Source organism: Toxotes jaculatrix, chromosome 13 (assembly GCF_017976425.1).
Source record: "Toxotes jaculatrix isolate fToxJac2 chromosome 13, fToxJac2.pri, whole genome shotgun sequence".
In the NCBI taxonomy this organism is placed as follows: domain Eukaryota; kingdom Metazoa; phylum Chordata; class Actinopteri; family Toxotidae; genus Toxotes; species Toxotes jaculatrix.
The window spans coordinates 5,342,672-5,369,018 of NC_054406.1; the positions used below are offsets into that span (position 1 = coordinate 5,342,672).

General features: G+C 41.7%; 1 protein-coding gene across 2 annotated transcripts in view; it reads left to right on the forward strand.

The window, feature by feature from the left end:
- LOC121191528 (ephrin type-A receptor 7-like) overlaps window positions 1-26,347 on the forward strand; it is a 128,096-nt gene that overhangs the window by 18,439 nt on the left and 83,310 nt on the right. For both annotated transcript variants that reach the window (XM_041052692.1, XM_041052693.1), the window contains exons 2-3: window positions 14,132-14,196; window positions 15,463-16,135. In XM_041052692.1, the coding sequence (XP_040908626.1) occupies window positions 14,132-14,196; window positions 15,463-16,135 (738 nt within the window). The remainder of the gene's footprint in view (window positions 1-14,131; window positions 14,197-15,462; window positions 16,136-26,347) is intronic.

A 26,347-nucleotide genomic window follows, 5' to 3' on the forward strand; every position in this document is an offset into this window, starting at 1 on the left:
AACCTCTTTAAAACATAAAGGCTGCCGCAACAATGCACACTTAAAGAACTCTGCTCACATACACCCAAGTGAGCTTATGATTTTCTTTGTGTTTCTGGTCTTGTTAGTGTCACAGTCCTGATGATTCCTCTCTTGGCTCAAGATCACCATGTAGACAGCAACATGACTCAGGAAGGTTTTCTTGTTTCCATGGTGCCTTCTAAAGGGAATGAGTCACAAATAAACAGCAGGTCCTCTCAATTAAATGAACAAAAACCACTGTTTTTTTATTGCCTCCTGTAATGAGAAATGCAGTGTAAGCTGTTTCTGATCTGATGGTCCTATTGAAAGAACAACATCATTTGTCAGTGCCTTCGAAAACTTGTCTCTGATCTGACACCGCTGTGGTTAATGTCAGTGTCTGGGAATGATCCCTATCATTGTTAAAAGAGGGTCAGTGGGAAATGGGCAGTTAAAATGATCTCCCATATCAAAGTCGGACATTTTGCTCAAACAACTCTCCACCCCAGCCTCATCCCTCTACAGACTATGTGCCTTTCTAACTACATCACACACTGCTCTCGTTTGGCCCGGCTGATGCCAACATGGACTCGTGACAACCACTGATAAAGGACAGCGTGGTTTTCTTGTCCTTAAAGATTTCCTGGCTGTATTACTTCTCTTGTTGAGGCTTTGTCAGTGGAACTTAAAGGTGATGCTTTTGAGTATTTGTTGAAATGACTGATTCTGTCGTTTTTCTTGTAAGGACAGTCTCCAGATGAATGGGCACAAACACAACATTGAATCCTTACTTTGTTTCTATTCATTCCACGTTATATCATCCTTCATCTGTCTGTTTGATCTAATCCATGTTCTCTTTCCATCCCCATTACCCTTCATTCCTCTCCCATTGTTTTTTGTGCCATTTATACTGGACTTGTGTCAGAGTGGACAGGTGGTCTATTTTTCTGGCCTATTGACTGCTATGACCAGGCCATCTTTTCTTCTCCCACTCTCCCCTCTGTCCCCGCCTAGCAGAGCTAGTTATGCAGCCTATTGACTGATTGGCTGTCGGACCCATCGATCCCCAAGGTCGCACTGCTGGTTATTGAATGGTCCCACAATGCCCCCTCGTCCTTGCATCATCTTCTTCCACCTTGCTTGTATTTTCCTACTTTTCTCCCATCTGTCCACCTTGTTTAATCTATTACCTTATTTATTCCACTCTCTGCTTCTCCCTCCACCCTCCCAGTTATCTGTCTGTCCATCTATCCATCGTTCTCTCCCTCCACCTCTTCTGCGTCTGTTGCCGCTATCGTTCATCAATGTAGCAGAGATCGATACCGAGGATAATGGGTGCTGGGCCTGCAGAGAGTCAGTAAAGGCTGTACTTGTCCACAGATGTGGTGGTGACATGATTGGATGATAGGAAGGGAGTAAAGATGAATTGATGACGGGTGATGTGAGGTGGTGATGTCGCTCAAGGTAAAGAGGAGGAAGAGAGGGGGACAGGACAAAAAGAGAGAGAATCAAAGAGGAGATGCAGGGTGAGGAGCATGTGTCTGAGAGCTATGAAACACATAGGGTGACTTTTGGGGAAAGGATGAGACGAAAGGAGATGAGATAGTGAGATGGCATGCACACCCACAGTAGAGCTGGATGAATATCAGTATATTGCTGATATTGTAAATGGACCATCTAGCACTGTTATAAAGCTTAAAGGATTAGTTCGCCCAAATCACAAAAGGCCATTATTCTCTCTTATCCCTGGGGATATCTAACCATGCAGTTTGTTTTTGGTTTTATCTGCTGAAATATATATAGGCATGTAGGACATAAACCGTATGTCTATCTTTGATTTACTTTTCTTTCCTGCCAACTCAGTAAAATGGAGGTGAAATGAATTTTCTTAGTGGCTCTGGAAAGATAAAAAAAAAAATTGAACAGGATAAGCCACAGAATACAATGCAGACAGCTTTCATTGGAACTGGGCAGAAATTCCTCAGTGAAAGAATTATGTGAACTGAGCCTTTAAAGTATTAAATTTCCTGTTCTTTGTTGTTTATTTCCTTGTTCCTTTGTGCATTTGTTTTTGATGTATTCAGAAACATGGCAGCAGCAGAGCACGTATTCTAAAAACAGACTTAAGCATAAAGTTACGATAAGTGGGCTTAGGGATGAGGTTATCATCTCATTCTTGAATGTGAAGTAACCCACTCTTTCTGACATACTCACCGGATGGCTAATGCATATGTATTAACCCAGTTTAACTGCTGCTTTTTCAAAACATTATACCGCAGTCATGACCATAAGATAGAGGTTATTTGAAATGAGTTGATGTGAGACTATTAGGGGATGGAAGGCAGCCCAGCAACCTGCCCACAGAGCCAAATGTCTTTTACACTGTTGCCCATAGAGGCAGGGGAGAGTCAGAGTGAAGCATGATATGAGTTTGAGAGCAATGTAATGATGCACAGTGTGTACATTTATATGTGTGTGTGGGCTTTGTGTATATGCATGCAAATATATACCCATGGTTTTCCCCCTTGGGAATCTGTCAATCATGGTTATAAGTGCTGCAGGTTTGTAGGGGGTGAGTAGAGGCACAAATAACAATCACAACCCAGGAGGTTTTCTGAGTCGAGGAGGGCTGGCTGATTGGTGTGGTCTTATGTATGGTCACCGAATAACAACCAGGACATGAGTGCTGGTCACATGGGGATAGGACAAATGAGAGATATCTTGTTGTATCAGATATGAAACAAATTTCAATTTCATTTTCATTTTCAAAGCAGAAAAAAATGTGATTAATATCTACTTCATTATTAAACCTTTTGATGGAAACAAACGCACACTCACATAAGTGCTCGCTGTTCGCACATGTCCTTTGAGGAAAAAGTAACTGGACCAGAACAAATGTATAGAAATTGCAATAGAGCAGCCAAGCCAGTTTAACCCTCCTATGGCAGTTGATGTTCTCTGCCTTTATTTAGCAAGGGTCACTTCTGCAAAGGTTCTGTAAGACAAGCAAAAGCACTACTATCTGCTCGTATGTCCTGCACAATATATAAGCAATATATCATGGTTTCCTCAAGCATCTTGTCGTGAAGAGTCTGTCTGCTCTACAGAATAAATTATAACATACAAAACAACATGTGTTGCCACTGCTTATTGTCCCTTCTCTTTATATTTGCATAGACCTGTTGATATTGTTGCACTTTGTTGTGTAAAAGTCGTACATTTCATAATCCCTGTGCTGGAAAAACCACCCGCCTCTGCTGTGCCACTGCTGAAATTGTTTCGGGGGAAATTGTTGGTTCACCCATGGTTATACAATACACGTTGCAAGGCATTCATCAATCTATAAAGCTGTTTTTGAAGCCTAATTGTCTGTGAAACAATGTTGTTGATGTGTCTGCTTTTCAGTGACTGGATGGTGTGTTTTGTTTGCCTCTGCACAGCAGGATGTTTACTTAGCAGTGCTTAGCAGTGCACTATGGGAAGGAGAGAGAAGCTGAATACTGTTATGGCTCTGTACATGTGTATGTGGTCTGTATTCGTTTATTCCTTTAGTTCTGTGGACACTTCTAACCCTGGGGTGATGGTAGTATGTATATAAGAGAATAACAACCTGGGAGAAAAACAATAAAAATATAAGCTATGTATGGTTTGCACTCTACGCATCAAATGGCTCAGGGTGCACAGACTGTTTCTGTGTGTTTATTGTTGTATATGCTTGTTGACCCCCAGTCAGCCCTGTGTGCGTCGGCACCACTCCAGGTACTTCTCATTCTTTCAGCTGTCAGTGAATGAAAGGGAGGACGGAATAGAGCAAAGCAGGGAGAGGGGGAATGAAAGAGATGAGGAGAGGTGAATGTAGAAGAAGACGGCCTAATTTAATCTAAAGTGGTTCTCAAATTGAACCAGAGGGAAAACAAAGTCAGCACAAAACCTTGGAGCTCCTCTGTACTTATGTAACGCCTCTTCCCTCCCTTCCCTTGTCCTCTCTTCTCTCTCTTATGAATAAGAGAAATGGAGGAATGGAGGGAGCAAGGGAGGGTAAATGGAAAAAAAGAAGGGCAGAAAGAATGAAAAAGGTGAACGTAGGTGAGAAGAAAAATGGGGGAATTTTTGAAAAAAAAAAAAGGAAGCGGACTACTAAGGACGGGGTGGAGAGGACAAAACAGATGAGGGTGTTGTAAAGGATGAACATGACAAGAGAAGATGCCCAACACAAACTTTTACTTCTCTTCTTCCTGCACACTACCATCCTCTCTCTTCGCCTTCCCTGTCTTCACTGTGTTTTCTTCTGCTCTCTGTTGCACTGACATCAAACTATGAGGCCCCAGCAGGCTCTATTCAAGATAGTGGCCTGAATGAGTGTCTACTTAAATAATGCAGTCTGCTGGCTGCTTGGCTAGCTGGACTGAGGAGAGACTAAGGGAGAAGATGGAGGAAGTAGTGGCACAGTGCAAAGATACAGACTTACATAATTTAGCAGCCCTCTGAAAGGCTTGCAAGTAAGGCATTCCCAGAATTAAAACCAGGACTCGGTGTGTATGTGAGAATTTAAACGCACAGGCTAACGCAGCCACATATATCCAATAAATGCTGGCATTCAAACTTTTCAGCCCAGTCATGCATGGCATATGCTGATGCACTTCTATTATGCATGCATAAACCCAGGATATAGTTACCTGTGGAAGTACATTTAACAACACAAGTGTGTCTGAGTATGTGCAGACATGAATGCCCCAATTTTGCTTTACACTCTGTGTTTTCTTGACAGAAGCAGTCTTCTACACTCAAAAAGGTTAATGCTCGGGCTTGTGACTGCGACAAAGGACTATAATTATGTGTTTGTGTATGTGTGTGTGTGTGTGTGTGTGTGTGTGTGTGTTTGTCACTGAGAGAGAAATTGTTGAGGGAAAGTTTGGGTATCTGCCTTCAGTGACATTTTCAGTCTATCTTTTTCAGAACCTGAGATTTACAAACAAACAAGCATGATATTTTTGGTATTTTTAATATGACATGGACTGTAAATAAAGCAATATTTTTATTTGATGTGCAAAATTATCCAACACTTTTGCATTCATGCTTCAGTATACATGCAAATGCAGCCATCCACACGTCTACAGATCCATGGCCCACTTGAGTTTCTTCCGTATGAATAACTTCTAATTCAGCTTGTTTCCATCCTCAGATGCATTTAATCTACATCATGTCATGAACTCTGTGAGCTCTTACGTTACGCAAGCACATTTAAAGCTGCCTCATTGAGCACTATGCATATGCACACTTACTGCTGATTGCCTTAGTATTACAGAATGCTATATGCTGTGCTTTATTCCTGAAGCAGGGTAGAGCATACATATATAGATGTCTGGTTACAAAAGAGTCAGAGGAAATCAAAGTCAGTTTTATTATTCAGTAAAAGTAAAGTGGTAATGGCTACTTCTTATAAAGATTTAATTGTTGTGTTAACAGGTGTGTATATGTGTATAGGTGTGTATATTATATGTATACTAAAAAACAAAAGTGATGAAGCATTCATGTTTTTTTTTGTTTACTAATTTAAGTTCAACTTTTAAGTTCAGCTCAAGGCCTGTTGTTCCCCAAAAGCCTCTTTTTATTGGCCTTGTACGCTAAAATAAAAATGGGAACATTCAAATTGTTTACTTGAACGTAGCAAGGTTGCACAAGTCATTGGTATTCCAATTCTAGCTGGTAGGACTGGGGGAGAGAGTTTTATATTCCAGTTCTTGACCATTACACCTTCAACAGGAGGACATCTAATGTATTGACTGTGCTGTAGTGTGTTAGCTGCTTGTGTCAAGTTTATGGAAGTGCAGCATACCACTGTATCACATAGCTGTTCATCTGAACATATGCCAAATTGATATCTTTTAAAAAACTGAATTGCTGCAGGTGAGTTGTTTTATGCTAGACAGGATATCATGCAGTAAAAGGCTATCAGTGAATAAAAGCTCCGTATTGTTGGCATTAATAAAGCGACTGATACTTCACAAAATTTAGTTTTAGAGTTTAGTGATTTGTGTCACGTGTAATGCCTTAAATGCCAGTGATGCAAAGATGTGAATGAGCAGCTGATTCCTCTTTTTCTTAGTTATTTAAATTAGAAATAAAAAGTTAATTGGGCTTAAGTTCATCTCTGTAGCCAATGTATTCTTTGTGTCGCCCAGACCAACAGACTCGTGTGGCCAATTTTGCACTCATGAGGCTCAATTGGCAGCTTGGCCATGAACCCAAAAACAGAGCTGAGTCATCCAAGAATTGGGGGGAAAACATCCTTCTCGTCGTCTATATTTGTCTTTTACGTCTCTCTCTCGTCACCATTCATTCTGCCACTCTTTACCATCTCATCTTTATTTCTTTATGTTTCTCTCTCTATGTCTGCAAGAGCACCAACATGTTTTCCTGGCTGATTTCTATCATGTAATATTCCAGTGTTTTATTTCTAGCACTTTGCTTTTAGTGCTGCGACTGTTCCTGAAGTGGTCTCTACATTTGTCCCTTCGTTTACCACTCCATCCATCCCTTAAATAGTTCTTCTTTCATGGTCCACTCGTTCCTTTAAATAGCTCATCCCTTTGCTAAAAACCAAGGTTAAAGTGGACAGCCACAGAAGAAAGAACGCTACTTTGGTCCTAAATGTAACCTGATATATTCATTGAAAAATGCAGCCATTTTAGAAGCAGATCTAACATTAATATACTCTATCGGCCCATCTCTTTATTTATTATAAGTCAAGTCTTTGCTGTGAATGTCGCCTTGTTCTCCTTTGCAGAAGTTTGACTTTCAGCCTAGTTACCAGTAAAGCACTGTTCTCAGGCCTGTACCTGAGAGCAGCCACACTGTCGTTACAATAAGACCTGACAGCGCTCTCACCACCCTCACTATATCAATCCAGACAACCAATTACAACCTTTTACAAGACCCTACAAATGAAAATAAGTCCCTTTGGCCTCTGGTCTCTCTATTTCTCTCTCTTTCTCTTCTTTTGCTTTGTCTAACTTTTGTTTTGTCAGCATGTTTCTTCTCTCTTCTTCTATCATTCTCATCGCTTTTTCGTGTGACTGGCTGGGAAAGGAGGGAAAATCTATGTGCCCTGTGGCTTGGGAACATATTGTAATAAAAATGCCTCGCAGGTGTGTATTTATGCAGTAGCAGCAGGTATAACCTTAATAGCATCTCTTTTTCTTCCTTTGGTGCCTGACTCAATCAGTCGTTCTCATTTTTTCTTTTTTTTTTTTACAGTCAGCCCTCACTCTTTTGCCTCTTCCTCCTCTCCCATTTTTTCCTTAAATGCTCACCCTTTGCTTTCGTTGGCTCTCTGACTCAATGACTCTTTTCTTTCCCTCCCTCAAGCACACACACACAAACATGCATACACACACTCGCTTTATTCCCCCTGGAGGCGATTTGTCTTAACAGGTGGTCATTCAGATTCAAGACTGGCACTGCAAGAGAGGTAGAAAGAAGGGGAAACATGGAGGAAAAACTGAGAGTAATGGGAAGAGGAGATGAGGAAGATAAGGTGGGAAAGATTGAAAATGATTAGAAAGAGAAGTGATGTACTGGAGGTGTACAGGGACATGGACATTGTGTTCCGTGTGATGTACCTTCTTTCTATGGTTGAGTTCATAACTATTGTTAACATCATCATAGCAGTAACTGATTTCTGTGCAGGTCTTCTAGTATTTGTGTCCATGCAGATTCGGCCTTGATAGGTAAAGTTTCTTTGTGTTTTGTTCTCTTTTTTTTGAAAAAACAGTTCTATACTATCATTGTTGCTTAGACCCTAACTGGTTTCTCTGCACAGTCACAGAAAATATTCAGCTTGTAATGAGAAAAGAGGCATTATGTCCGCATAACAATCATTTTTACACCTGCACGCTGGCTACTACTGCAGGCGAGCATGGATTTTGCTTTACCATATAAAGCTGTGAGAGGATTAACACCTTCATACCTATCATCAGCCCACAGGATATACCTCCTCACACACTAAACCGACAAACCCAGTTCTACTCCCTTTATTACAGCCCACGTCACTGGCTGGCTTAACAAGAGCTTACATGCACTTAGGGTCATATTTCATTATTATTATTATTATTATTATTATTATTTTAATAGAATTATTGGTTTTATTATCTTTTATTATAGATTTTGTTTTAATTTCCTTTTTCTCCTCCATCAACACATCCACATCGAGATGTATACATGTGACTGCACCTTTTAAACTTGTAATTAATATAGTCAGAGTTAATATGTAAGCTCTCTTTATTAATTTCCTACAGGACCATTAATCAGTTAGCTGATTGACATAATAGCTGCTGCCTGTTTTGATCATCAAATGACTGTTGAAGTGATTCATCAAGCAAAGATGCCAAACATTAGTTAATTTCAGTCTTATGAATGGGACTGTATCAAACTTTATTGGCCATTGCAAAGTAATGGGGAAGACAAGAATAATGTTTATCTTTTTTTCTTTTTTCAAAATCAAGTTAAATTTCCAAAAAAGGACAATATTTTCCACGTGCACATTTTTCCACTTTGTGTATAATTGTAAATTGAATGTTTTCAACTGTTTAGCATTTTATACACAGTGGTTTTGGTTGTATGAACTTGTGACAATCTACTATGAAAATAATCACTAGTTGTTAAAATATTTTTCAACCAGACGTGCTCTATTCCAGGCTATACTGTGGCTTATTTCAGCACATTGTACAGATAAGAGACACATGCGGTGTACCATGATAGCATTTACCCATTTACCCCATTGTCTTGCATCATGTAGTTAATTGCACGGTGTGCTTTAGCGAGTGGACAGCCCAACCTCTTTACAGTATGTCACATTACCGAAGTTGAAAGTTTAATGACTCTGTTAAAAAGAGAGCTCTGTTTGAAGTTAATGTGCTCTGCTGTTAGAACAGCTATTATGGTCCCACTGGCTTTGTGTGTGTGTGTGTGTGTGTGTGTGTGTGTTTGTGTGTGTGTGTGTGTTTGTGCCTGATTTGTGTGTGTGTTCGTTTATACACAGCATTTATCTTTTACGTGCCTGTTTGTGTTTTTATGTGACACTTCATATCCCCACCCATTTATCCTTTTTTATCTGTCCTGCAGCAGCGTTACTGTATTGCTTCTTCTGAACTATATATTATCTTGCCTCCTACGTCTTTGAGCAGCGGGGTGGTGTAGCAAACAGGAGGATCATTTCTCATATGAAGTGCTGTGATTCAACTCTTCCAACTTCCATGTTCCTACCCTGCGCTGGGGTCCTTGAGCAAGACTGTAAATCCCAACCAGCCTCAAGGGTGCTTTGATCTTTCTGTTCAAGGGGAAAGTGAAGAACTACACCCTGAAAAAATCTATCTTGTACAGGTGTACATACCTGCATATTTATAATTTCTCATGACTTATTTTGTAGCAACTGTATATGCAGCTAGATTTTGTATACATCACAGCTGATTCTAGGTCTTTTGGGGCAAGTGAAATCACAAGTGATGAAGGCAAGTAAAGTCCAACTGATGTCTCTAGAATGCAAAGCAAGGTCTCGAGCTCAGGTCCTTGAGGTCAAGTCCAAGCCAAGCTTAAAGTTATGATGATAAGTCCAACTAGTCTGTGAAATCAAATTTCAAGTTCAGGTGTCAGTCAAGTCCACCAGGCAAGTTCAGGTGAAGTCTCAAGTCTTGACATTGTTTTCTTAATTTAATCCTGTTTAAAATATCAGTTTCTCCCTCTCCTGTTGTATAAGTAGGATAATGTCTGGACAATGGTTTTCCCAGTGGACCATCCTGTGCTTATCCCAGGCCCTGGGGTCTGCCTTAGTCCAGGCTGACTAACAAGTAGCCCATGGGTCGCAGTGAGGACAGCGGCACCGTGCCAGAGCTAATCCCCCGTGAAAAGATTATCAAGACAAATTATGAAATGAGCCCCTTTCAGTGTGAGGGATTTAAACTGTTTTTGTTTAGGCAGACTATGTAAATCTGAGCTGTGTTCCAGCAAAGACTCAGATTTCGTTGTTGGTGATAGAAAGTATCTAGGTAAAGGTAAAATGTACAGTATATGTACGTCCCTTGGTTTCTTTGGTGTGTAGAGCACTGCAGTACCTTTCATTTTGTTCTCCCTGCTCTTTTCGCTCTTCCTCCAGATTTAGTACTTGGCCTTTGGTCTCAGTTGCATAGTTGCACAGACACTTAATTCTTGGACAAAGAATGAGAACCCTTAACCTTTGGAACCTCTGAAACTGGTCCTTGTGACAGCGCTGTCTTCATGTTGCTGTCCACCACCAAGCAAAAAGCAAAAAATAACTGTGCACTCATCTGACAAAGGCTAAATTTTAGTGTTTACCTCTTCCTGAGTGCTACTGGTTCACAAATAACCCCCCTCTTTTGTTTTTTTTTTGAATACATGACCTGAGTGCTCTAGAGTACGTCTTCCTTACAGCTGTCTCTTCCCTCAGTGCTCCCTTTGGATCCATCATCGTACTATTATACTGCTATTAATACGTCACGCAAACCAGAGAAAGATGAAAGAGTGGGTGAGGTGGGAGAGGAGAGAGGAGGTGGAAAGGGAGGCTTACACTTAAGATACTCTTTTAATGAAACCTCTCACTGCAAAACAGAGAAGAAAGCTTATCAAAATCCCTTAAAACTTCCACCTCCTGCACACTCAGGCCGCCTTCATGTATGCGCCGAACACGCTGCAGCAACAACGCACAATATTGAAATCTACAATTTCAAAGTCAAAAGCTCTGCTCTTTCCATGATGCATTCTGTAGCCTGAAAACCTTCGTAAAGATCTCTAACAGAAGAACACAGAAGATGCTTCATAACTCTAAAGTGTGTTGAAAAAATTCCTTTCAGCTTTGCTGTCATTTATTTTTTAAAACAACTTTTTAGAAAGGTTTCTAAAGTTGTTCTTTCAGAGTTTCTGATGAAAGCTCTTTGATACTCTCACTGCCTCTCCCATGTCTATTCAATTTCAATTTTACATCAAAACATAAGCAACTGTAGACTCTCAATTCTTCTTCTCATATGACACAAAGCATTCTCTCTTTGCTTGAGTTCTCATAACGTGGCCAAAGCAGAAAAGGTTTTTTTTTCTCTTAAGGCATAACCTGTGTTCGCAATGCTTTTCTATCAGTGATGAAAGTCAGACTCAATAGGTCTGAGGACAGATGGACAAAAAAAGCAAAACTGGCTCACAGATCCTCATTGTCCCATGTAATGATGGGTAATTATTTAAGAAACATCCTTTGAAATTGATGTTTAGCAGCTAATGTGTCACGACTGTTAGACAGAGCCATGAAGGGAGAGCTTTTGTTTCTTTCTCACATGTTCTTTCTTTAACTTTTTCCCTCTCCCCTCCTTTTGGTGACCCTTCCTTCCCCTGCTTTCTTACTAAACTTTTTTTTGTCTCTCTGTCTTATCTGTCTCTCCCTTCCTCCTGCCCCTAAAGGCCCACTAGTCTGTCTAACTAGGCTGTGATTACAGGGCTTATGTATTCAGTGTGTGATCATAGTGCCAACTTTGTCCTCTGTGTCTCTCTCTGACTGACTGACTGACTGACTGACTGCTCATTAAGGCACACTGATCCCTCTGTGTATTACCCGGTGTCTTCATTTGTTTGCACTTCATGTGCTCCTTTCTCTCATCCTTTTCTTTTTTCTGTCTCTCTTGCCAACTCGACTTTTTTTCTTGTCTTTCTCTCTTTCATGTTGGCTCTCTTTCTTCATTCTCTTCACCCTCTGATTATTTTCTCTCATCATCTCTCTTTCGCCTCCCGCCTCAGCCTTCCTCTGTGTCTCTCCACCACCCTTGCCCTCTCCCACGCTAATCTTCTCCAAATGCCTCTATGTTATCAGCTAACCACAGAACCACGCTTTGGGCACCCAGCGGTGTTAACCCAAAAACAATAAAGTTAAGTGTTTAGTAAAGGATCTCTCATGGTCCAGCAAGGATTCTCTGCACTCTAACCCAAGGCACTGATGTCTGCTTTTCAAGCAAATCCAAAAAGAAGAAGAAAAAGCTATTCACAGTCATTGGCCTCTAAAGGTTTTGGTTATCCAAACTGAAGGGCAGTTTTTTTTAAACAAATCTCAAAAATCATTTATGTAACCTTGTATTAATATTCCTCCCCTGAACAGATGGAGTTGTAGCCTTAGGATGCAAAAATGTAAAAGAACACCTCTTAGAAAATAGTTTTCTCAGGTATTTTTGCTGTAACAATATACAGGTTTGTTTGAAAAGTTCAGCCAGCGTATTGACGAGTTTATTTTGACACTCGATACTCTGTGCAAGTGTAACATCAAAAATCTTCCTTTCCCTTTGGTACTTCAACACATCTTTATGTCAGAGTCTGTAGCCGTCTTGTCAGAGTCAGAGCATGAGTCAGTAAGATTACAGGTCTTGAGTCGCCACATCTTACAAGGCCTACAGCATGATTCAGACTGCGTAGGTTTCTCCTCTTTACTCACCAGGACGTCCATGTGCCCAGCTGTTAATGTGGATAAGGCCAAATATTTGTCATGGAGCAGCGCGTGTGAGATCAAAGACAGACTTTTCAAGGATGCCAGTATTGGTTAGGATGAGGTTAAACGGTTACTTGTCGAGGAGTCTGCTGTCTACTCCAGACTGTGTTGCACAGTATTTTCAATAGCCCTTACAAGGCCCCTTATGTGGATGAAAGTCAAAGCAGAAAGCAGAAGTTAAAGCCAAGTAGCACACTGAAGGACAAGAGTGAAAGTAGCACTTTTCAAGGATGAAAAAAAAAAGTAGTGTTCTTCAAAGTGCTGAAAAAAAAAATCTTTGTCTGGTTGTCAGACCTTATACTGCCTCAAGGCTGTAGGTGTTGGGAACACTCCATGTAAACCCGAAACTAGAGCGTGTGTGTGTGTGTTTGGGAGGGGGGTCCTTTTAAGCAGACAAGCTTAAAGCATGGGTAACTTTAATATCAGCAAAATCCTTTAAAAATGAGATGATAATGCATCTCACCATATGTCACTGCAGATGTTGATATTACATTATAGATTAAGATTAATGTGCTGATGATGGCTTTCTCGTACGCCGGCTGCATACTACTGAGTATTAAACAATAGCCGTTCTCACTCTGACTGCTCAAAGACATCCTGACTCGTGAACTGTGGCTTGTTGGTTTGGTATTTGGTTCGAAATGTGTGATAAAATACTTTCTGCTTTGGCTTTCTGACAGACAGCACCTATTACTGGAATCATGGCTGTTTTGCAAAGATAGAAGAAATATTCCGGACTTGTATTTCTGAATATCACAACCCAATGATATTCAGTTTATAGTCATATCGTAAATGACAACATCAAATGCTGACATCCAAGGACCTGGAACTAGAGAGTTTTTGGTGCCTTTGCTTTAAAAACAAAAGTGACTGAAATGGTTAATAGCTTATCAAAGTAGTTACTGATTAACTCTGTTTGATTAACTGGCCAAGTCATTGTTCCAGGTTTAACAAAAAAAGTCTTACGTTTAGAAGAGTTTTGATTCTTTTGATCCTTAATAAGCAGTTCTCTGCTGAGCTCTCATGTGTAGCTGTCCATGGTCCTGAAGTCAGACTCATAGCCTACTCTTGCTCCCTGTCCACGGTGCTGAAATACATAGACTGCAGACTTTTAAGTACTGTTTTGTCTCTGCTGCGCCACTGAAAGCTAAATGAGAGTGCTCTAAGTACCTCGGCTTGTTTTGAAATTTCTGTGGTCCTGTTTTGTTTACAGTCACTGGTGAAGCCAGAGGATGATGGAAAAAGTCTTTGTCCTGCTTAAGTCCTCAGCAGATGGTATTAATGCACTTATCAAAGCATACATTCGCCCTCACCAGATTTTGACAAGCCTGCCTCAGTGTTAATGGCTTTCTTTCATTATTCCAAATACAACATGTCATGCTGCACTTACTGTGTTCGACTCGTAAATTAAAGACCACTTTCTTTTTAAGTTAGTCTCTCTCCCGTTTTGTTGTCATGCAGACGAGGCGCATCGTTGGCAAACTTATTTATACTGACAAGATAAAATGAGAGCATTCAGCTGCCATTATGCCGCATTAATTGACCTTTAACCTTATTCTTGTCTGTCTTTTTCTTCCCTTCCTTGTCTGTTTCCTGCAGTGGTGCTGCTGAACTCTAAAGAGACTCAGGCTGAGCTGGGCTGGACGTCATATCCCCCCAATGGAGTAAGTGTGCTTACTTGCATTTTTCATTCCTTGCAGGTTTACAGGTTTGTTTGTTTTTTTGTTGGTGCATGTGCTTCTTCACTTGTAAGGCTCCACAACACAGCTGGTTGCTTAACATCTGGTCCAGACCACCCCTTTCAATCTTTCCCACTCTCTCTATTAATGCAGTTTTTAGTTTTCTTTCAGAAACTCATCCTCCCCTTTCTTTCTCACACCTTGTGTCCACTTCACTCCCAGTCCAGGGCTCGTCATTATCATTAATCGATGGTGCTAATCCAGGCTACCGTACTGCAGTGTCCAAACCAGCCACAGAGATATGCTGCCACAGATAAATGGCCCCCTTCTGTATCGATCGATCTGGCTTGTAAAAACCTTTGCCTAAGTTATGACTGTAAGACAAATACAGGAGCCTTTTTTAAAGAATCTGCCACAGCCAAGGTAGTTTGTCACCCACTTCCCACCTGGAGGTTGGCCTTTCCCTGCACACACACACACACACACACACACCCCCAAGATGTGTGTTGCACAAACAGCAGAGAGAGAACACACAGCATCCTCTTTGATTTAGTCACCTTGGCAGTAGTGCAGTTTATCACATTACCATCACATATAATCCATTTTCACTGTCTGGTTTGCTGTGTTTATGTGTATGTTTGTATGCGAGATCCACATTTGGCGCTCAGCTCAATTTCAGTCCTCTGAGGTCTGAGTGTTTCTGTAATTCAAAAGTGACATGATCATCTTTAATTTTCACTTAGTTACCAATTGTTCATTCATTCATAGGCGGCTGAGATCAAAAGATGCCATCTGAAAAAGAAAATACAATCTGACCCACAGTTTCAGCAACATCACTCAAGGCAAATGTGATGACTGAGTATAAGCACTTTGTCATTTTCTCTGTGACATTATTAAAGAAACTGAGCGCCAGTGATTTTTTTTTCAGACACCCACACATACGCTCAACAGATTGTCATTAGACTGTTAACCTGAAATGACTGTATTCTCTCTTTCTCTGTCTTTTCACTTACTTTTTCATTATCTCTGCCTCCCACCTACTTCGCTGTGCTTGTTTCCCTTTTTTGACTCCCTCATGTTATCACCTCACTGCCTCATTTTATTTGCCATGACCCTCATCTTCCTTCTTTTTTTCTTTTCTCATTTTTCTTTCCTCTCGTCCTCTCATCACTATACCTCCATATTTACTCTTTCTTGTTGTCCCTTTCTCCTCCTCTGTTCTTCATTCCCACCCATCACTTCTTTCTCCAGTGGGAGGAGATAAGTGGTGTAGATGAGAAGTACAAGCCTATCCGGACATACCAGGTGTGCAACGTGATGGAGCCCACGCAGCAGAACAACTGGCTGCAGACCGGCTGGGTGGCACGCCGAGGCGGCCAGCGCATTTTCGTGGAGCTCCAGTTCACGTTGCGTGACTGCAACAGCATCCCCGGTGTAGCAGGCACCTGCAAGGAGACCTTCAACCTCCTCTATGTTGAGTCGGACAGGGATCTCGGGGGTGTGACCCGAGAGGACCGCTACACCAAGATTGACACCATTGCCGCTGACGAGAGCTTCACACAGGGTGACCTGGGTGAGAGAAAGATGAAGCTGAACACAGAAGTGCGTGAGATTGGCCACCTCAACCGTAAGGGCTTCCACCTGGCATTCCAGGACGTCGGCGCCTGCGTAGCCCTGGTGGCTGTGCGGGTATACTACAAACGCTGCCTTGCCACCGTACAGAACCTGGCAGTGTTCCCCGACACGGTGGCTGAGGCGGCCTTCGCCACGCTTGTAGAAGTGCGCGGCACCTGCGTCAACAACTCAGAGGTGGACACAGACAGCCCTCCCAGGATGCACTGCAGTGCCGAAGGGGAATGGTTGGTGCCCATTGGGAAGTGCAGCTGCAGCGCCGGCTACGAGGAAGGACACAGTAGCTGTGAAGGTAGGAAATGATTAAACAGATGGTGGGATACATGGGCAGATGAAAGAGGACAGAAAACAAACAGGGAACAAAATGAACAGAACAAGAACTGTGCAAGAAAAGGAGAACTAAAGAGCCAAAGAAAAGAACAAGGAAGTCGATTTGACTACTTCAAGTACTGCTGATAGCTTTCAATTTTTTGCAAGAATAACACAAAACTCTGAACAATTTCTCTGGCATGATAAAGTATGCAACAACAGAAAAGAAAAAAAAATCAATCTTCTTAATTCAATTTTCTACATTTTTGAATCCTGAAAGTTGCATTTTCTTCAAACAGTTTCAAAAATTTGCCATAGAAGTATGAACAAGTCGAAATTTGAAATTATCTCATCACTCTGGCAGGACTTTTTCCCTTGTTTTAAGAAAACAAGACTTTTAGAATCCAATTTCATATGAAAACGACTTAATAAGATGATGAGTTTTGCCGAGAAACCAAAGAGAGGGAGACAGATGAGGAAAAAATGGATAAACAGAAGACGTAGAGGGGTTGGAAATGAGAAGTGAGGCTGTTCATGCTGGAGAGAATAGAACACCAGATTAAAAGAACAGAAGGAAGATAAGAGATGATCCATATGAAAAGAGACACTGGAGCTGTGAAGATGCGACAGACTCTAAGAGTGTAGGAGAATTGGAGGAATAAAAAAAACACGTGAGCAAGAAAAGAAAGGCGAAATCAGACAGAAAGCACATTAACAAGTGTTCAGACAAGGAGAAGGATACAGCGTGGACAATAGAAGTACAGAAAAGCATTTCTCACTCGATTTCAGTCCATGCTTGCTTTTGTTCGACACTCACAATGACATCAGTGCTGAAGTCCTCGATTTATTTTTGTGATGTTACCTTGTTTCATGCGTACGAACACAGTGTTGTCGCAAATATCGACATGTGCGGCGCAGTATGTGAACCGTAAGGCTGAGCGGTCCGAACGGTTTTGTGTGTGTGAACACAGTGACTAATGGACTTTATATTCAGAGGGCTGTGTCCCATTGAATTTAACACCACTGCCTCTCCTCTAGCATTTGCATGTAGCCTGTATGGCCTGCACACACACACACACACACACACACACACACACACACACACACACACACACACACACACATACTGGTGGGTGGCGTGGGGATGTTTCACTGTGACGTAAACAGATTCGGACAGTACTGGAATCTTTTGTCACAACCCATTGCTCATACAACAACAGCAGTTTGATCGCCTGACTGTAGCTGTTAGCTTTCACACCCCAGCTTGCATTGTTGTGCAATGCAGCGTGGGTGTTGGAGTCCATGGACAGCAGACTGTGTGCAGTGTGATGGATGGGATATTTAGTAGGAGTGCTGAACTCTTCATGGTGAGCTGATGTTGTTGTGGTTGATTATTGGAATTCATCACTATTCTTGGAAATTAAGTTCTGTTTTGGTAGAAGTTTGCTGCCAGATATAAAGTCGTAGGGGTAAGGGGTTTGAGTGGAACATAGGGATTTGCATGCGTATGGAAGTACAGTTAAAGAAGTAGAGAACAAACAAGTAAGAGATAAAAGCTGGAAAAGAGACAGTTAACCTACCACTTCTCATTTGTATGCTGTATGTATATATAAAAGTTAGTAGGAGGAGCCAAGAATGGTTTTCTTCTGTTGTTTGATGCACCTCAGCATGTTTTCTGAAGAACTACTTTTAGATAAACGGGCAGCTGGTGCTAAAAATCAGATTAGAAAAGGTATCAATAGAAAAGTTGGCAGAAGAAGCTACACTGATAATAAGTCACGCAGAACATCTGCTCTGTTGCAGAATTCCTGGTCCTACAGCAAGTGTTTGACAGCTGGAGATAAGTACTGCTCACTGATATTGGCAGTTGGTCTGTGTGCAAACAAAGTGTGTGTTTATTGACCTGCTTTTTTGTAATTAGGAACAACGCTACGATAAAAGCTGAGCAGAGGACAATGAAATCTGACTAACAGACAAACTAACAGAGGCACTGAGAAGAAAGTAATAATGAGCTACAAGCAAAGTCAGGAAACACCGGAAATGCACAGATAAGGAGAGGAAAATAGTGCACTGATAGGTGTGACAGGAGAATAAAAACTTACATTTTGAAGGAAAAGCAGGAGTAAAGGGAGAATAGGACAAGCCAGGCATGTTGCCAAAGGAGTGAGAGGACAAGGAGGCTGGCTCTGACAGCACCAATGAAGACAGGAGGCCCAGAAAGAGAGAGAGAACTGTATCTGTGGTGCTCATCCTTCCCTGGATGCAGTTTAGCGAGTAACAGTGTGGTCCACTAGGTGACAAGGCCTGTCATGCTCTCCCTGTCTCTGTGTGTGTGTGTGTGTGTGTGTGTGTGTGTGTGTGTGTGTGTGTGTGTGTGTGTGTGTGTGTGTGTGTGTGTGTGTGTGTCTGTGTACACACCGAACACTTCCCCTATAGTGCCTCATTTCTCAGTTCAGCCGTAATGGTATGAATATGCAGTGCCAACCCCCGACATCTCCCACTGCACCAGAGCTATTGATCAGCAGTAATGCTCCACTAAACTGAGGAATTGCGCTGGGACTGCTCATACACACATATAGTAAAAGCCAACATATTCAGTAGCACGCTGCAGTGTCTTGCACAGCACACACACACACCCACACACACACTTGGTTTAATTTGATTTTGTGTGTAGAACAAAGACACTATACCTTTGTGCGTGTGACACCCTTTGTGTGTGTGGAAGGGAGTTTGAGTTTGTGTGTGTGTGTCACAATCACACTTGTGTATGTGTGCTTGGATTACATACATGACTAACTGCTGTGAAACATAATATAATGAATGCACATTCAATCACGGCATAAACATCACCGTAATGTTACTAATTTCTGTGCGTGTTTGCATACAGTTTGTGCAGGCTGCGTAACTATGCTATGTCTTATTTACTTCTGGGTCTAATTGCGCAACTGAGCGAGTGCAAATGTACTCAGTGTCTCTGTGCAGGTCAATAATATTGAATAGCCAGTGAGTAGCTACTGATAATGCTGTAAGCAGATAGTGCTGTGCAGGAGAGAAGAGGATTATTACCTCACGCAATGTAACAGTCACGCTAGACCCTGTTAACTCTGGATTACTTCAGATTACACTATCTGTTCTCATAGTGCACCTTCTCTAACCTTTACTGCAATTTTAATGCTGATGCAGGCGTAACTAAATTGCTGACTAACTGAAAGTGAACTTTATTGAACACGAAGACGCAGGAAATAATCCAAATTTGAAATGCATCCAGGCAATGCGTGCGTTTGCTTCCAGTAGGTCATCTTGCTTTGTGCATAATAACTGAAAAGCTGAAGAAAGACAATGCATGTGGTGTCAAAATGTTATTCTCAGTTTAAAAAAAAAAAAAATGATAGAAAGAATGAATGAATGGAGAAAATCCTGGCATCTAAAGTGAGTGAGAAACACTTAATTCCCAGTTGCTCAGAACACTGGGGGACTGTGGTGTAGTTGTAGTTGTGAATGTGAAGAGGAGTATAAATGTGAAGGAAGATTAGCATATGTGCCCAGTCAGCTTCCTCTTGTGTAATAAAGGTGTAAAAGCATAAAAAAGAAGAGGGAATTAAGAAGCACAACAGTGAGAAGTGATATTGTGTCGAACCACCCTTCGCTTTAGCTCTCTGTCAGCAAGACTTGCGAGTGCACACACAGCATTGTTACGTATATCTTGACCCCGCATTCATTTACAGATTTGCACCACGTGTACTCGCAGTGATGAGCACACATACATGTTCTCCTCTCTCATTATGAAATGCCACCAGCAGGAACAGGCCAGGGGAAAAATAAATTATGTAATAACTCACCTTTCAAACACACATGTTTCAAGTGCATGTGTGTTTGTGCGTTTTTGTGTGTGTTTCTGTCACACTCAAGAGCTCCATCCTGTTCTAATTAAGGCAGGCTGCTCTTTCTGTATAATTACTGAGTGTGGCGCGTTCCTTCAGCAGATTCTCTTATTATCTCTGTTGTTTGCTGCTCCACAATCCGGCTCCAGGCAAATTCACCACCCTGCTATTCCTTCCTATTGCTCTCTTTCCCTCTGTAATTTACTACACGCTTTCCTTCTCCTCCCCTTTCCCCCTCTCACTTCTTTATTTCCCTCACCCATTTACCCCCCATGCACTCCCTGCGCTTCCAAAGAAGCGTGCACTTAATTTCTATCCCACTGATCTCAGTGGTGCTTCATGACTTTCTCTAACACCTCTGTTAGTTTGCTTTCCTTCTCCCCTCTCCACCTCCTCATTTTCCCATTTGTCCCCTTTTTTTCTCTCTCCTTGCTTTTTGGTCTTCATATCCCTTTTCGTTTTCAATATCCTCTCTAACATGCTGTTTCTGTCTCTCCGCCCCTCTCTCCCTGCCCCCTGTGGGGACCATGTGGCAGGGTGAGATGGGGTGAGGTAGGGTGAGTCAGGTTAACAGGCTGAAATCTGCTGGAGAAGCTTGGAGATTTATCTGATGCGTGTGTGTTTGTGTATGAGAGAGAGAGCAAGAGGGAGAGAAAGGGAGACAGTGCATGTGTGTGTGTGTGTTTGTGTGCGCTCAAAATTTGGCACAAGTGCCCAATCATATGTTTCTGAAGTCGCTCCCTCTGTTGCACTCATCTTCCCCTCTGTCTGTTGTCACTTCTTGTCATGTCCTCATCAACCCTCCCCAACTCTTTTCCTCGGACAGAAGTCATTTCATATTTTCTTCTTTGACTTTTATTTTCTTGAGCCTTCCTCTCCTCGCTTCCCTCCAGCTGACTTGTGCCTTTATACAAAAACTGCTTCTCAAAGCTGCTATCACTTACCACCTCCTCTTTCCTTCTCCAGTGTTTAACTCCTCTTTCATTCCCCTTTCTCTCTTTTATCAGACTTTTTTTTTCCCAAACCCTTTTCTTTATACCAGCTCTCCCTGGCTTGGCGCCACTCCTGCCCATCTGGTCCTTCCTAACTCCAGCCACGTCACCTGCTACTGTTAGTCATCTCTCTCCCCAGCTTTCATTTTAAATAATTCACGTAGTCCTGGGAGAAAGACAAATGTGTTCTTTTGAGCCCAGCATCTGATGTATTTATTTAGCTTGCCTACCATACAACAAGTGGGCTGACAGCAATAAAACACAGTCGGACCAACAAACATTCACACACATAAAAATGTTGAACCATTGCCACATAGACATACAAGCATTTATATGCGCGTGTTCGTTTCCAGAGGGACCATTGAAATGTCCTTTGGTTATTGAAAATGTGTGCTGGAGGGAGGCCAAGCATTCACCATTCATCCTTCCCATGCCTTCATTTACCTAGGGAGAATGAAGCAAGGAAAGAAAGGAAGGAAGAAAGGGAATAAAAAAATCAGGACATTATGAGTATGGAAGGAGATGAAAATGTTTGGGGGGAAGGTGCAGTGGAAGAAAAATAGGAAGAGGAATACACAGCATTGCGGAAAAGAGCTGTCAGAGTTTTCTCATGGTTGCAGTGTTGGTTAGTCACTCTGCATAAGAGCTGAATGCATAAAATATGACTTGTAAAAAGCTGAGGATGATTTGAAAAAGGAGGAAGAGGGGGAGGATGGGTAAACTGAAGAGAGGGAAGACAATGACAGAAGTCAGGAGAGATGAGTCTTGAATTAGAGTAAAGATAGGGAGGTGTGTGGGGGGTTAAGGGTTAAAGGCCAAAAACATAAACTTAAGGCAAGAAAGCCGATGTGGAACAGTAGAAAACTGAAATGTTGGGGTCAGAGGCCGTAATGATGAGCGGACGAAAAAGTGAAGAAAACAGCAGGAGAAAAAAAACGAGAGAACTTTGGCGGAACCAGTGAGAAGATGGGATAAATCAGCAAACTGCAACATGTTACCTCCACCCGCCTCTCTCTCCTCTTACCGCTCTCATTCTCCCACACCAGACTCATGAATTAAATACAGCCGACATGAATGCATCAAAGTTAGAAAAGGTTGGCATCCAGCTTAATCATGTTGCTAACTCACCCGGCATGACAGCCTCATTTCTCTCTGGCTCACTCATGACCACTGAGCTGAATCAAACCTTCCGTTAAGGACAGAAATATCCTGTAAGAAAAACTCTTGGATATAAGAAAGTGACAGGTACAATGTTGGTAAGGCATAAAAAGAGATTATTAAGACATATAAAACCGCCTTGTTCCTTGTCAAATCGGTGCATTCTTTCCTTTTCCCTTTTCTCCTGTTTTGTTTATTTTCCAGGGATTTTACACTCATACAGTATTACCAAGCCACGATGCAACACTTGTGGACACATAAAATATTACTATTGTTGTAGGAGTTTAATTTAGTTGCTCTTATTTTAGGTACTCATGATTGAATCATTCGGTGGAAACCCAACAGTAAAGAAATTCAAATATGCCTGTGGAGGAATTGTATTATTCAGAAGTAAATGGAAATGATATACAGAAGAGACAAGATAATATAAATCATAATGGAACAATGAGCGAAGATTAATGGCGCTGCTGATAAGTGCAGCACCATTTATTTGTCCTCCAAGGGAACATATTTATCTGACTTATGGTGTAAGAATCATGTTATTTTCAGTCAGTGACACTGTGCATGTTTTTACGAAACCTCCACTAAAAATAAGTGTTTCTTTGTAGGTTGAGAAAATTCTTCCTAACCTAAATAAACCATTTAAAAACCTGTTGGATTATCTGAAAAATACTTTGCCATGAAGCTGAAAACAGAGCTTTTATCATAGCTTAGAAAAAGCTGATACATGCTTTTCACAGGAGAGTGACAAAAAAATCTTCAGAGATTGTCAATATCTATCTTGATATGAAAATGTGGAAGTTGAGGGAAATATCAGTGTTGTATTTACAGATGGTCTAATACTGGCTTTCTGCTGTACAGTATATTGTGTCGATAAGCAGAAAAGCCTGTGCACGATCGTTTGTTTACAAAGGAAAAATTGAATCGCAATAGAAACTTGTAGCGTCAAGTGTGCTGGCCGCCCCTGAGAGCTGTTGACTCTGTGACTTTTGGCCACTGTTGCTGATAAGGCGCAAATTGTGAATCCTGGATGAACAGCTCTGACTCATAAAAGGTTTGGTGAGGACAAGCTGCCTCTTAGCCTGAAGATAACTTCTAAGTCAGATTATGTCAGACTGTGTAATTCTTTGTGTCCTGAAGTGACATAGCGGAGTGATGCTGGTCCCCAAGACAGCTTACAAGTGTTTCTGTGCACTTGTGCACATGTAAGTGTGTCATGTAAGGAGAGATTTAGTCCAAGAGTTCTTTTTCTTGGGCTCCTTGGGAACTGAGTTGGATGGTGTGGAATCACATACAAAATATGCTCTGGGACACAGACATGCATATTACCTTGCTACGGTTCGTGTACATCCCTCATCCTCTGTTAAAAATGTTATATTGCGGGTGAGAAGGCAGTGTTGAGCAATTGCCCTGCTGTCCTACAATCACCTCTTTCCATCCCCATTCAGCCTCCAGTAATAACTTTCCATCTGTTCAAAATTGATGTGGGATCAGTGTATAGATCTGTCTGCCCCCACTTAACCTTGGAGAAACGTACTTATTCTGTCAAAATGGTCAAAAGACGGCGAGCGCGGCAGTGCACGCACACACCTGTGCTTAGTAAAAAGTAAGTCTTAACAGGAATGGCATTAAAGCAGTAATTATTTTCAGCATCGGGTCTCACTGTAGTCACAGGAGTGAAATGAAAAAATAATATCTTTAATGTATCTGGGAGTGCAAAGTCAGAGGTCACCGGATTTGCAGAATTGGTCTTGAGGACGTTTTGTCTCTCATTCATGCAGCTCTACCATTTCTACTTATTGGCGAGGAGTACTCAGGCATTCAGCCTTTTTGGATAGTCGACGTGTTGTAGTTACAAGTCGTTGGTCACGTGGCACGTTAGAATCGTTAGAATCAAATTAATCCAAATATGAATGGGAGCTCAAAATGGAATTGTAAGTACTTATAGTGCCATCTTTACATCACACTGTGGATGTGTAAATAGAATCTGATACTGCCTAGCAAAATGGCACGCTATTTGTTCCAATGGAAGTTGCTCACCAGGAGCATAATGTTTCTTCAAGTTTCCATGTTTTTTTTAGCTCATATAGCATGTACATCAGCCCCCATTTAGACTTACAGTAGCCACTTGCCACACTTCATGCACAGTTGTCATTTATTAGAAATAAACCTTAAACATCATAAGCTTGTACCCCATTAATATGCATTAGTAGTAAAGGTTTATGTGTGCCTGTTTTCATGTAACAGGCTGTGATGCCATCACGCGATGCTACTCTGCATATGAGTCTGTGTGTGTATGTGTATGTGTGCGCCGGCTGTTGTCTCTGTATTCACAGCTCGGCTGAGGGGCCTGCCGTGAGGACAGAGTGCCCGGCCCCCTGGCTGCACAGTGAGCCTGGCATGGCAGCCTGTGCCAGCTTGGCTTTCCATCCCCCTACCTTCCTCATTTTGTTGTCATTTGTCAACACCCCTCCCTATCACGCACCCTCCTTCATACACACTGATACACACACACACACGCACACACACCCCACATCCTGATGAAAATTGATGGCATTTCCAGGGACACCTGCGCCTCTGTGCTCTAAATCCTTGCCCCTGCATGCATGCACACAAATGCATGTTCACCATTGGTCAAAAGTTTTCTTCATTTCCATTGAAGAAAGAACATCACGGGTGTATTCAGCTACTGAAAAAAATCAAAAATTTAAATTAAATTTAGGGTTGCAGATTCCACGTTCCTTTTTTTTTTTTTAAATCTTCATTATTAATTTTTTCTATGCTTTGATTTCAGAGACATTGTGTAAATTTCAGTGACAACAGGAAAAGGTATTCTAAAACTTTTTTTATTTACCAGTAGTGTAAATATGGGGAGGATTTCAGGATTTCTTGGACACGTGCAACTGCATATCCACACACTCATCTGCAGCACGTGCATGCTCACATGCACATACAGAAACAAACAACACCACATATGTGTGCTCAGACATGGGCTTACTCCCACTCTCTCTCAGGCTCATGTGCGTTATTTGTTCATAACTCACTCCATCTGTTTCTGTCTTCACGCCTATTCAAGGCCTGCCTACTACTCATTACACATAGCACACACACACAGGCGCACACTCATTGTTTTGATGTATAATCATTCATAGTTCCACAAACAACCTGTAGTCCACATATTAACTAGACAACCCATAATCCGCTTGGATGGACAGGCTCATTAGCACTCAGAAACACTCACTCACACATCAAAAACGTAAAACCATAAATCTACACCTACACTTTGGCTAAATCGTATTTTATATTCTGGTAGAGATGTGGGGGATTTTGTGTCTTCACTCTATCAATAATTGTTTCATGCTCTCTGTACACACACTGACATGTCTCATTCTTTCTCTCTCTCTCTCTCTCTCTCTCTGGTACTTTCTCACTCACACACACACAAATTCACTGTGGGGAGCACTGTGAAGTGATTGGCATCCTGAGGCGAGTGTTATGGGTGACATTTCCACTGTGCTGTGGTATAGAGGTCTCCTGCAGAGCCTCTGGACCACTCTCACACCGTGAGATTGGGGGCACGAGGTGGGTGGAGGTGCATGGGTAGAAACATAGAGGGACAGAAGGGGACAGAGAGAGAGAGAGGACGGCAGACAGTCAGATGAGTTATGTATGCATGCATGTGGACAGAAATACATTTAAAAAATCTCTGTATATACAGGACAGTACACTACAGTACACACACAAAAAAAAATACCTCCTCTGCCCCAGATGTTCCCAGTCTGAGGATGAGGTGCCCCCCAAGGATGAGGCAATTAATTTTGTCACATAGTCCAGTTTTTTGCTTAACTCCTAGTTCCGTCTTAAAATATCCAATAAAATTACACCTTAAACATAATTCTTAACACTGTACATGACCTCTTAAGAGGTAAAAAGCATATTTAAGCACCTGGAAACTTTTCTTGAAACTCAAACTGGTTCAAGCAGGACTGCCCACAAAAAAACTGAGATGACAGCTTGAAAGACTCAGAGCTTTCGCATCTTGGCTTGATGAGGTTTAATTTACTGTGATGTCCTAACACCACTGAGCAACAAAGAGGAAAATTGGCCAAGCGATCTGTACAGAAGATCAGCTCTTTTCAGAGGAGTCTCTGATGGATAAAAAAA